Genomic DNA, 13,531 nt, shown 5'->3' on the forward strand with positions numbered 1-13,531 from the left:
ATTGTTTCTCTAAATGATTCCATGCGTTGAGTTCTGCTTAAGAAATGCCTGTATTCTGGACCTCTTTTTGAAAAGTTGCTTATCCGGACAGATCTGTTGTCTACTTTGATAGAGATAGCAGAGATGGTTGGGTTAGTTTTTTTTTTTTTTTTTGGCTTTGAAGTGTGCTTTTTTTATGTCTAATATTTTACCAAGTCACTAGAGATGATGGCCCAGGCTAGGAAGTTCTGATTTGGTGGCAGATGGACAAATAAGTATTTCTCCTCTCCTGGCATCTCCATGGCACCTCCTTGCATCTCCTGAGCATTGGAAATATGCCATCCTGCCCTCACGGATGTGTATGGGAGCTCCTTGAGGGAAGATACCGTATTTCCAGGACTCTTGCTGAGCACTGGGGCCACAAATGATGGAAATAATCGCTTTTTAAGTATACGTGTATTGATATCTCCAGCCCTCCATTTCCTTTTCTATAAAATGCGAACAATGATTCCTGCTTCAGAGTTACGATTAAATTAGCTACAAAACATATAAAGTGAGTGGTATAGTGTTAGGAAAGCATAGTGCCTGGCACATAGCTTTCAGTAAATTTTAACATTTTAGAGTGCACAGAAGGATAGTATCTTCAAAATAAGAAGAAATACAGTTTGTTAGATGTCAGCAGAGCCAGTAATTAAGTACTCCTTTCTTCAACAAAGCAAATAATTAGGCTTTTAGCTGTACAGAAATAATTAGCTATTCAGAAACTATATCCTGAACTGAAGTGTAACAGGTTATTGAAATCCCTGTTGTCCCCTAATTTCAAGGATCAGGAATTCAGACTTTAGTTACTCTTAGTAGAGACATTGTATCTTTTGAGCCTTAAAAAATCACTTATATCTGCTACCAGAGGTTAGGTCTTCTGGTGCTCTGCGTATGACCTACTTCTTCACTAAACTTGTCCCAGTGTCTCAGGCTATAGAGCTCATTATCTCCCTTAAGTCCTGCAGCACTTAGCATTTTTATCACTCATTTGGCACTTTTGGAATTGTTACTGATCTTCTTAGGTTCTGTGTGCACTGCCTCAAGAGGCAGGCCCATCCTGCTTTGTAGGCATTGAATATGTTAGTAGCAAAAGCATGGGTTTGGAGTCAGAAAGAACCGAGTGTGATTTCCAGCTGATCCAATTACTGATTTTGTGGCTGCAGGCAAATTAAACTCTGTTTTCTTGTTTGTAAAAAGGAAATAATAAGTCCTTCCTTCCAAGGTTATTGTATGGATCATTTAACCAAATAAACTTAGTTTAGTGTCTCTCTAGATCCAGACACCATGGGCCTAGATATTGGAGTGGTGCCTCCCTGAATGCAGTATGTCTCCTGTTGATCTTTTTATCCTCAGTGCCTAGCACAGTACATGGAATATATTAACATCTCAGCAAATGTTGCATGAATGATAAGAGGAACAAGAATCCAGGGCTAAAATGTACCATTTTTACTCTACAGAAACATTAGGAAGGTTAAAAATGATAATAAAATTCTTCCTATGTAGTTGGCTTATAGTAGTTGCTCAATATCTTTCCTCAGTGATCAAGACAATGCTTTATTTGAATATGTAGATTGTCAATATATGCTTAATGATGGTTTTTTAATTTGGCATTAGGGAGCAACCCAATGAGTTACTATTTATTTGCATGTTTTGGGTGCAAATGGCATTCTTTAAACATACTGAATTCTGTCTAGGCCAGTTTTTTCAAGCCCAGTCCAAAACTCATTGGAAATCCTATGACAGTTGCCAAATGGCAGGGAAAGTTTAAGAAAAAACATTGTTGGGTTAATGTCTTACTTGGAAAAGAGCATGATCCTATCCACCAGCAGTTATGCACACCAAGATTGGGGTATCAGTGGTATGCTGTTTCTGGAAGCAACGCCAAAGTCTGAAACCTAATAGAATAAGTTGATTCACAAAAACTCATCTCTTGCCTCCTTTTTCCCCTAGACTATAGAATCTAACTGGCGGTGTGGACGACACAACTTGCAGAGGATTCAGTGCCGCTCTGAAAATAGTAAAGGTGTCTACTGTTTACAGTACGATGATGAAAAAATTATCAGTGGCCTACGAGATAATTCTATTAAGGTGAATGACTGAATTTTTTATGTATTATTTTTAGAATCGTGGCTATGTGTTAGACACTAGATGTGACAATCTTTCCATTTACTCTAGATTGGTTTTTATCTCTTCCACTCAATCTTGGCAGCTCTCAGTGTAGTTCTAAAGAACTAGAGCCAGAGCATTTCCTTGTAACTAATACAAGACCCTGGATTGTCTCACTTCTTATCCTTCTCTAAGCACATTCACATTCTATATTCTGTATTAGGTGTAAATAGAAAATATCCCAGTATCACAGGGCTCTTGATTACTTTGCCAGCTGGTATTGGTAGTTTATAAACCAAAGCCGTTACCTTTTATGGTTTCTGAGAAGGACTCAAATAATAATACCATAGAATGATAGAGCAACTTATATTGTTTTCATTAACTTTTCAGTAGTAGATAAACTGGATTATTTCTCCATGTTTAATCTGTTTGATGGCTGATCTGATCTGATTTTATTTTACATTGTATCTTATGTCCTCATATTTAAGAAAACATTGAGTTTTTTGAACTTTGTAAAAAACATTATAACTTACAAACAGGGAAGTTTGCTCTTCTGTTGTATAATTCTGTGAGTTTTGATAAACACACAGATGTGTGTAACTGTTACAAAAATCAAGATATGGAGCAGCTGTCTTTCCCCCAATTCCCTTGTCCTGCCTGTTTCTTATCCTGGGCTTTTCTGCCTCTTTCCTCTGCTTACCCATTCACCTGTTGAAGGATGTTTGTGTTGTTTCCAGTTTCTCAAAATTATGAATAAAGCTACCATAATTATATACCTGTAGGTTTTTTGGGGAACATAAATTTTTAGTTCATTGGGTGAAAATTGAGGAGTGGGGTTGCTGGCTCATATGGTAAGTGTACGTTTCACCTGCTAAGAAACTGCCCAGCTGTTCTCCAAAGTGCCTGTACCATTTCACATTCCCATCAACAGTGATGAGAGTTGTTTTTTTTTTTTTGAGATGGAGTCTCTGTCTGTCACCTGCCTCCTGGGTTCAAGCAATTCTCCTGCCTTCCTACCTCAGCCTCTTGAGTAGCTGGGACTACAGGCACGTGGCACCACGGCCAGCTAATTTTTTTTGTTTTTAGTAGAGGTGTTTTGCCGTGTTGCCCAGGCTGGTCTTGAGCTCCTGACCTCAAGTAATGTGCCTGCCCCAAAGTGCTGGGATTACGGGCGTGAGCAGCCACCATGCCTGGCCTGAGAGTTGCTTTTGTTCTGTATCCTTGTCAGCCCTTGATCATCTCAGTTTTTTTGATATTAGCCATTCTAATAGGTATGTGAACATACCTCATTTTCTTTAAATTCACATTTCCCCAGTGACGATAGTGAGCATCTTTTTATGTGCTTACCTGCCATCTCTATATTCTCTGGTGAAGTTTCTTTTCAGATCTTTTACCCATTTTTAAAATGGGTTCTTTGGTTTTTTATTACTGAGTTTTTAGAGTTCTTTATGTAGTCTAGATACAAGTCCTTTGCTAGATATGTTTTGCATATATTTTTCCCAATTAGTGAGTTATCTTTTCATTAAAAAAAAAAATTTTTTTTTGAGACAGAGTTTTGCCCTTGCCCGAGCTAGAGTGCAATGGCACGATCTCGGCTCACTGCAACCTCAGCCTCCCGGGTTTGAGCGATTATCCTGCCTCAGCCTCCCGAGTAGCTGGGATTATAGGCATGAGCCACCATGCCCGGCTACTTTTTTGTATTTTTACTAGAGACAGAGTTTCTCCATGTTGGTCAGGCTGGTCTCAAACTCCCGACTTCAGGTGATCCACCTGCCCTGGCCTCCCAAAGTGCCAGGATTACAGGCGTGAGCCACTATGCCTGGCTGTCTTTTCATTTTCTTAATGATCTCTTTAACGGGGCAAAAGATTTTAAATTTTTTTTGTTTGTTTGTTTGAGATGGAGTCTCACTTTGTCACCCAGGCTGGAGTGCAGTGGCATGATCTCGGCTCACTGCAGCCTCCACCTCCTAGGGTCAAGCAATGCTTGTGCCTTAGCCTCCCAAATAGCTGGGACTACAGGTGTGCGCCACCGTGCCCAGCTAATTTTTGTATTTTTAGTAGAGACGGGGTTTCACCATGTTGACCAGGCTGGTCTTGAACTCCTGGCCTCAGGTGATCTGCCTACCTTGGCCTCCCAAAGTGCTGAGATTATAGGCGTGAGCCACTGTACTTGACAGAAGATTTTAATTTTGATGAAGTCCAACTTACCAGTTTTTTCTTTTATGGATCATGCTTTCGATATTATATCCAAGAAGCCTTTCTCTGAGCTTCTTGAATCTGTAAATTTACGTCTTTCATTCGTTACATTTCAGAAGTCTTCAGCCATTATTTTTTCAGATATTTTTTTCTGTACCAATTTCTCCTTTCCTTCTGAGACTCTAATCACATAAATACTAGATCTTTTGATATTGTTCCACATTGTTTTCAATCTTTGTTCCTCCCTTTTCTGGATAATTTCTATTGGCCTATCTTCAAGTTGACTGAATTTTTCATCTCTTCATCTCTATTCTCCTGTTACCCTCCGCCCCATCAAGTGAGTTTTTAATTTCATATATGATATTTTACAGTTTCTATTTCTCTGCTGTGAATTCTCTTTTTCATTTACCTCAAGCACGTTTATCTTTATCCTGTGGAGTATAGTTAGAGTAGGTGCTTAACATCTTTAACCATGTCAGCATCTGGGTAACCTCCAGCTTGACATCTGTTGATTGTCCAGTCCCCTGAGATTGTTCATCTTTCTTGATTTTTGTACGCCAGGTAATTTAAACTAGTATTTTGGGCATTGTGGATATTATGTTGTAAAGACTGTGGGTCCTGTTATAAGCCTCTGGACAGTGTTTTTGGGTAAGTGTGTTTTTAAGCAGCTAGTCAACTTAGTTGGGTTCAGAACACAAGTTCTGTCTTGACATCATCAGATAGGTTGGGAATGGCTCTAATCTCTTTTCCACTGTTCAGAGCCTTTGCCATATGCCACTTTGGGTCTGTCATGGGCTTTCACTACTTAGAGGTTAATCTGAGGCTTCAGCAGTGCTTTAAATAACAGCTCATTGAGACAGCCTTTGCTGTGCGGGTTCAGTCTGTTCTGCGCATATACAGCTCAAGGGTAAGCCCAAGTCATGTGTTGTTTGGGTTCTTTTATTTCCAGTTCTTTCCTCTTGGATTTCCCTAAGTCTCTTCAGCCCATAAGGACACTTTTTTCCTTTTCCTCTGGCCAGAAAAATTGGGTCACTCTTGGAATTTTTTTGTCTTTTCCATTGTTCTGCAGTGTGTCTTCATGACTGGAGCCATGAGCCCTGTGAGAAAAGAGAGAAAAGAAACCGCCAGGGATCTCTTTTTTCCAGCCCCTCTGGCTAGAAAGAGGGATTTCTTTCGGAATTTTAGCTGCATGTATTGCTATTTCACTGTATAGCTTCCTGGTCAGGGCCTGCCTTTGAGCAAAAGCCACAATAGGAAGAAAAGAGAAAAAGCCGGGTGTGGTGGCTCATGCCTGTCATCCCAGCACTTTGTGAGGCCGAAGCGGGTGGATCACTTGAGGCCAGGAGTTCAAGACCAGCCTGGCCAACATGGTGAAACCCCGTCTCTACTAAAAATACAAAAAATTAGCTGGGCGTGGTGGTGGGCACCTGTAATCGCAACTACTCAGGAGGCTGAGTCATGAGAATTGCTTGAACCCAGGAGGCAGAGGTTGCAGTGAGCCGGGATCACACCACTGCAATTCAGAGCAAGACTCTGTCTCAGTAAAAAATAAAAAAAAAGAAAACAGAAAACAACAAACAAAAATAATGGCAAATTCACCGCCATGCAGATTGTTTCTTCACATTTTGACCCCTTGCCACATCTGCCTGTTGCCCCCTCTTTCCCCTTACTTTTCAGAGTTCTTAACTAGTTTTTATCAGGAGTTTATAGTTATAATCAACTGGAGAGGTAGATTGTAGTGGGCTTTCTCCATCTTGGCCCTGTTTTCTGTTACTGTTCTACTTTGGGTGAAATAAAGCTTTTCTGCTTTTTTTTTTTTTAATTTTTATTTTTTGTTTGTTTTTTAAAAAGTGAAATAGTGGAATTTTAGTAATTCAGCTACCTAGGTCAAATGCACTCTGAATTATAGAATATAAGAAACCGTTCTGTTGGTTTCCTATATGTATAGCAGTGTTTGCCAAAAGATATTCTGTGGATGTGAATCTAGAGGATGTTAGCAGGCATTCTAGGCAGAGAATAATGCCCTCCAAAGAAGGTTAGATAACACTGCATGCTGTGTCTCCAGCTTAGAAATTCACAGGATACAGTAGCATATAAAGGCTCTGAGAATGCCTACAATAGAGACAGACACCCAGTGTTTCCCAAGTTCCAAAACTTATTTGACCACGGAACTCTATTTTTAATATTTTTTTTTTCTTGTTTTTTGAGACAGAGTGTCGCTCTGTCGCCCTGGCTGGAGTGCAGTGGCATGATTTCGGCTCACTGCAACCTCCACCTCCTGGGTTCAAGTGAGCGATTCTCCTCCCTCAGCCTCCTGAGTAGCTAGGACTACAGGTGCCCGCCACCAGGCCTGGCTAATTTTTTGTGCCAGGCTGGTCTCAAACTCTTGACCTCAAATGATCCTCCTGCCTCGGCCTACCAAAGTGCTGAGATTACAGGTGTAAGCCACTGCTCCTGGCCCACAGAACTCTATTTTTATGTATACTTGATAGCCCTAGCCTGTGGCTACCAGTATACTCTAGAAAGTGTGACATATGCTACTATTTAATACTGGTAATTTTTCTTTTTTTCTATCAATTTATCATTTTATTTTTTTTTTTATTATACTTTAAGTTTTAGGGTACATGTGCACAATGTGCAGGTTTGTTACATATGTATCCATGTACCATGTTGTTTTGCTGCACCCATTAACTCTTCATTTAACATTAGGTATATCACCTAATGCTATCCTTCCCCCCTCCCCCCACCTCACAACAGGCCCCAGTGTGTGATGTTCCCCTTCCTGTGTCCATGTGTTCTCATTGTTCAATTCCCACCTATGAGTGAGAACATGAGGTGTTTGGTTTTTTGTCCTTGCGATAGTTTGCTGAGAATGGTGGTTTCCAGCTTCATCCGTGTCCCTACAAAGTACATGAACTCATCGTTTTTTATGGCTGCATAGTATTCCATTTTCTTAATCCAGTCTATCATTGTTGGACATTTGGGTTGGTTCCAAGTCTTTGCTATTGTGAATAGTGCCGCAATAATACTGGTAGTTTTTCTTTAAGGAATAGTTAAGAATGGTTTATAACAACTTTGTCAAAGCATAGTCTGGCTGTGGGCTTGGAATTCATTTACACTAGATGTGTTTTCTAAAGAATTCTCTTAATCATGGCACATCCATTTGACTTAATAAGACATAGAATAGTAGAGCAGAAGTACGCTTCTAGACCAGCGGTTGGAAACCTGTTTTTTGCCCTATTCTGCACCAGTCCTTGATCACTAATCACTTCAAAAATAACTCAGGTTCCATTAGGTCAGAAATTAAAAGCAAGCTTTGCTATTGTAGATATTATATTTGTCTACATCATTTATAAAATCTTGTTCACTTGCTATAAACTGTAGAGTCACTGCAAATTATGATAGTATTATTGTACATGTCAAGAAATAGGTGCACAGAGTCTATTTTTAATAGTTCAATCTTTGAAAACATTCTCATCTCCCATTAAATATCAATAATATTGATAACTTGGAAACACTGGAAAGATTAAAAGAAGGGAGTGGGTTTGGTATGTAAGAAGTTGCTACTTGTCCTGACAACAAGTAAAAATCTGAACAAACTGAAAAATCAGCCATTCTACTTAGATTCATAAGAGAAGTGAGGTCACCGGAGAAGCTGCTGCCCCACAAATTGGAGAGACAGGCAAATACAGAGAATCATAACTCACCGGAGCAGAAACATCCGGGAGAACCAGTGCCTGGGTAGGGTAACCCGAACTGTAATTGAAAAATTGCTGGAGGCTCAGTGTGGGACAAGTCTGAGAAATATAAACTGAGGAGGACCCAGTCATCAGGGCTCCCCACCACACTTTTGTGAGTTTTACCTCCAAGAGCTCTACCGGATTCTCTCAGTGATTATCCCAGAAAAATCTCCTTGTGTTTCCAGCAGGGGGAAGGGAAAAGAAACTTTTTTTTTTTTTTTTTTTTTTTTTTTTTTTTTTTTTTTTTTTTGAGGTGGAGTCTCGCTCTCGCCCAGGCTGGAGTGCAGTGGCGCGATCTTGATCTCGGCTCACTGCAAGCTCCGCCTCCTGGGTTCACACCATTCTCCTGCCTCAGCCTCCCAAGTAGCTGGGACTACAGGCGCCCCCTACCATGCCCGGCTAATTTTTTTTGTATTTTTAGTAGAGACAGGGTTTCACCATGTTAGCCAGGATGGTCTCAATCTCCTGACCTTGTGATCCGCCCACCTCGGCCTCCCAAAGTGCTGGGATTACAGGCTTGAGCCACTGCGCCTGGCCGAAACTTTTTTAACGATAATAGGTTATTCTGTACTTCTTGATAAGGTCTACCTTCAGTAGAAGCTGCTTAGCCCGAGCCTAAAGTGCTGAGATTTTATAGAACCTGACTGACCTGGGGAAGGGAAATACACAACTCCAGCCCCCTCATCCATTTGGTCACACATAAAGGGGTGAGGGAGAACTGAGAAGTACTGGTGAAGTCTAGAGGTAAAGACTCAGACCTAGTCATGGAACTATAGAACGCTTCCCTTCTTGAAGGCCTGTTTATAGCATTTCCTTTTGATTAATGTACACAAATCAGTAGCTCTTCTATAAACCAACAGTGACCAAGAGGAGAATCACATCAAGAACTCAACCTCCTTTACAATAGCTGCAAAAAAATAACATACTTAGGAATATACCTAATCAAGGAGTCAAAAGACCTCTACAAGGAAGACTACAAAACACTGCTGAAAGAAATCGTAGATGACACGAACAAATGGAAACACATCCCATGCTCATGGATGGGTAGAATCAATATTGTGAAAATGACCATACTGCCAAAAGCAATCTACAAATTCAATGCAATCCCCATCAAAATACCACCTAATACCGAAACCAGGAAAGGACATAACCATTCCTTTCTCATTCTTCACAGAATTGGAGAAAACAATTCTAAAATTCACGTGGAATCAGAAAAGAGCCCATGTAGCCAAAGCAAGACTAAGCAAAAAGAACAGATCTGGAGGCAGCACACTGCCTGATTTCAGACTGCACTATAGTGCTATAGTCACCAAAACAGCATGGTACTGCTACAAAAATAGGGATATAGACCAATGGAACAGAAGAGAGGACCCAGAAATAAACCCAAATACTTACAGCCAACTGATCGTTGATAAAGCAAACAAAAATATAACAGTGGGGAAAGGACACCCTTTTCAACAAATGGCACTGGCATAATTGGCAAGCCACATACAGGAGAATGAAACTGGATCCTCATCTCTCACCTTATACAAAAATCAACTCAATATGGATTAAGGACTTCAAACCTAAGACCTGAAACTATAAAAATTCTAGGAGATAACATTGGAAAAACCCTTCTAGACATTGGCTTAGGCAAGGATTTCATAACCAAGAACCAAAAGCAAATACAACAAAAACAAAGATAAATAGCTGGGACCTAATTAAACTAAAGAGCTTTTGCACACCACAAGGAACAGTTAGCAGAGTAAACAGCCCACAGAGTGGGAGAAAATCTTCACAGTCTATACATCTGACAAAGGACTAATATCCAGAATCTACAATGAACTCAAACAGATCAACAGGAAAAAAACAAACACAATGAACTCAAACAAATCAACAAGAAAAAAACAATCCCATCAAAAGGTGGGCTAAGGACATGAATAGACAATTCTCAAAAGAAGATACACAAAATAGTCAACACACATATGAAAAAATGCTCAACACAGGAAAAAATGCCCAACAAACATATGAAAAAATGATCAGAGAAATGCAAATCAAAACCACAATGTGATACCACCTCCTGCAAGAATGGCCATAATAAAAAAATCAAAAAACAGTAGATGCTGGCATGGATATGGTGAACAGGGAACACTTCTACACCGCTGGTGGGAATGTAAACTAGTATAGCCGCTATGGAAAACAGTGTGGAGATTTCTTTTTTCTTTTCTTTTTTTTTTATACTTTAAGTTTTAGGGTACATGTGCACAACGTGCAGGTTTGTTACATATGTATACATGTGCCATGTTGGTGTGCTGCACCCATTAAATCGTCATTTAATGTTAGGTATATCTCCTAATGCTATCCCTCCCCACTTCCCACACTGGGGCCTGTTGTGAGGTGGGGAGATTTCTTGAAGAACTAAAAGTAGAACTACCGTTTGATCCAGCAGTCCCACTACTGGGTATCTACCCAGAGGAAAAGAAGTCATTATTTAAAAAAGACACTTGCACATGCATGTTTATAGCAGCACAATTCACAATTGCAAAATTGTGGAACCAACCCAAATGCCCATCACTCAACGCGTGGATAAAGAAACTGTGACTGATACATACATGATGGAATACTATGCAGCCATATAAAGGAATGAATTAACAGCGTTTGCGGTGAATTGGATGAGATTGGAGACTGTTCTTCTAAGCGAAGTAACTCAGGAATGGAAAACCAAACATCGTATGTTCTCACTGTTATGTGGGAGCTAAGCTATGAGGACGCAAAGGCATAAGAATGATGCATTGGACTTTGGGGACTTGGGACGAGTGGGAGGGGGGCGAGAGATAGAAGACTACAAATATGGTGCAGTATATACTGCTTGGGTGATGAGTGCACCAGAATCTCACAAATCACCACTAAAGAACTTAGGTAACCAAATACCACCTGTACAATAGCTTATGGAAAAATAAAAAAAAATCAATAAAAAAAGAAAGGCTAGAAATTAATACAATTTCCAGTCATACCACAGTGGATATAAAGTAGAAATCAGTAACAAAAAGAAGCTGGAAAAATTCCTAAATACTTTAAGATTAAATAACATAATTCTAAATAGCACATGGATCGAAGAAGAAATCTCAAGAGAAATTTTAAAAATACTTTGGGGCTGGGCACAGTGGTTCACGTCTGTAATCCCTACACTTTGGGAGGCTGAGGTGGGAGGATGGCTTGAGCCCAGAAGTTTGAGACAAGCCTGGGTAACATAGGGAGACCCTGTCTCTACAAAAAAATTAAAAAACATTAGCTGGGCATTGTGGCATGCATCTGTGGTCCCAGCTACTCAAGAGGCTGAGGTGGGAGGATCACCTGAGCCCGGGAGGTCAAAGGCTGCAGTAAGCTGTGATTGTGTCACTGTATTTCAGCCTGAGTGACAGTGTGAGACTTTCTTTCCCGCCTCCTTCCCTGTGTGTGTGTGTGCACATGTGTGCATGTGTGGGTGGGTGTAACTAAATGAAAATGAAAGCCCAAGTTATCAAAATCTGTGGGATGCAGTGAAAGCTTAGAATTTTATAGTATTGAGTGCATATATTAGAAAAGAAGAAAGACTAAAAATCAGTCATCTAAGCTTCCACCTTAGGAAACTAGAAAAAGAACAGTTTAAATCCGTAGTAAGCAGAATAAAAGAGTTAATGAAAATTAGGGCAGAGATCAATGAAATTGATAACAGGAAATCAATAGAAATAAGTAAGGAAACCAAAAGATTTGTCTTTGAAAAGATGAGTAAAATTGATAAGCCCCTAGCTATGCTAACGTAGAAAAAAAAGGACTCAGATTCCTAACATTGAAATGAAAGAGGAGACATCACTATAGCTCTCATGAGCATTAAATGAATAATAAAATAATATGAACAACTCTGTGTCTACAAATTTGATAATTTATATGAAATGAATTAATTCCCTGAAAGACACAGTCTTCCAAAATTGACATGAAAACAAATAGGTAATCTGAATAGGCCTTTATCTGTTGAAGAAATTGAGTCAATAATTAATTACCTTCCAAAACAGCACCAGGCCCAGATGGGTTACTGGTGAATTCTGTCAAACATTTAAGTAAGAAATTACACCAGTTCTCTACAATCTCTTCCAGAAGATAGAAGAAGAGAGAATATTTCATCACTCATTCTATGAGGCCGTCATTACCTTAGTACTAAACTAGATAAAGACATTCAAAGAAAACCACAGACCAATATCTTCATGTTTAACCTTCAAAAATCAATTAATGTAATCCATCGTATCAATAAGCCAAAGAAGAAAATCATGTCAATAGATGCAGAAAAGGCGTTTGACAAAATTGAACACTCTTTCATGATAAAAATTCTTAGTAAACTATGAATAGAGGGGAACTTCCTTAACTTGATAAAGAGTAGCTACAAAAAGCCTATAGCTAACATCATACACAGTGCTGAGAAATGTGAAACTTTCCCACTAAGGTCAGGAATAAGACAAAGATGTCCCCACTCACCACTACGTTTCAACATTGTATTAGAATTCCTAGATAACACAATAAGACAAGGTATACAAATTGAGAAGGAAGAATTAAAACTGTCTTTGCTTGTAGATAACATGATTGTAGAAAAAAATGAAAGCATCAACAAAAAAAACCTCCTAGAACTAATAAATGATTATAGCAAGTTTGCCGGATGCAAGGTTAATATACATAAGTCAGTTGCTTACCCATATACCAGCAATGAACAAGTGGAATGTGAAATTAAAAACACAATAACATGGCTGGGCGTGGTGGCTCACACCTGTAATCCCAGCACTTTAGGCAGGCCGAGGTGGGTGGATCATCTGAGGTCAGGAGTTTGTGACCAGCCTGGCCAACATGATGAAACTCCATCTCTACTAAAAATAAAAAATTAGCTGGGCGTGGTGGTGGGTGCCTGTAGTCCTGCTACTCGGGAGGCTGAGGCAGGACAATCGCTTGAACCTGGGAGGCGGAGGTTGCAGTGAGCCGAGATCGCGCCATTGCACTCCAGCTTGGGTGACAGAGTGAGACTCCATCTCAAAAAACACAATAACATTTATATTAGCACCCCCCCAATGAAATACTTAGGTATAAATCAAACAAAATATTTATAAGATCTATGTGAAGAAAACTATAAAACTGATTAAAGAAATCAAATAACTAAATAAATGGGGAGAGATATTTCATGCTCATGGGTAGGAAGACTGTTGTGAGGATGTCAGTCATTTCTTCCCAAATTGGTCTGTAGGTTCAATGCAGTCTCAATCAAAATCCCAGCAAGTGATTTTGTGGATCTTTACCAGCTGACTGTAATGTTTATATGGAGAAGCAAAAACCAGCATGATACTGAAGTAGAATAAAGACAGAGGACTAACACTACCCTACTTCAAGAATTACTGTAAAACTGCAGTAATCACAATGGTGTGGTGTTGGCAACAGAATGGACAGCTAGATCCATGGAACAGAATAGAGAG

At 39.6% G+C, this 13,531-nt stretch overlaps 1 protein-coding gene across 11 annotated transcripts in view; it reads left to right on the forward strand.

Moving 5' to 3' along the window:
• The window catches only part of FBXW11 (F-box and WD repeat domain containing 11), a 148,258-nt gene that overhangs the window by 115,657 nt on the left and 19,070 nt on the right, over positions 1-13,531 (forward strand). For all 11 annotated transcript variants that reach the window (XM_055285248.2, XM_055285253.2, XM_055285245.2 and 8 more), the window contains one exon: positions 1,972-2,109. In XM_055285248.2, coding sequence (XP_055141223.1) covers positions 1,972-2,109 — 138 coding nt within the window. The remainder of the gene's footprint in view (positions 1-1,971; positions 2,110-13,531) is intronic.

This window comes from Symphalangus syndactylus, chromosome 7, assembly GCF_028878055.3.
Source record: "Symphalangus syndactylus isolate Jambi chromosome 7, NHGRI_mSymSyn1-v2.1_pri, whole genome shotgun sequence".
NCBI classification, from domain to species: Eukaryota; Metazoa; Chordata; class Mammalia; order Primates; family Hylobatidae; genus Symphalangus; species Symphalangus syndactylus.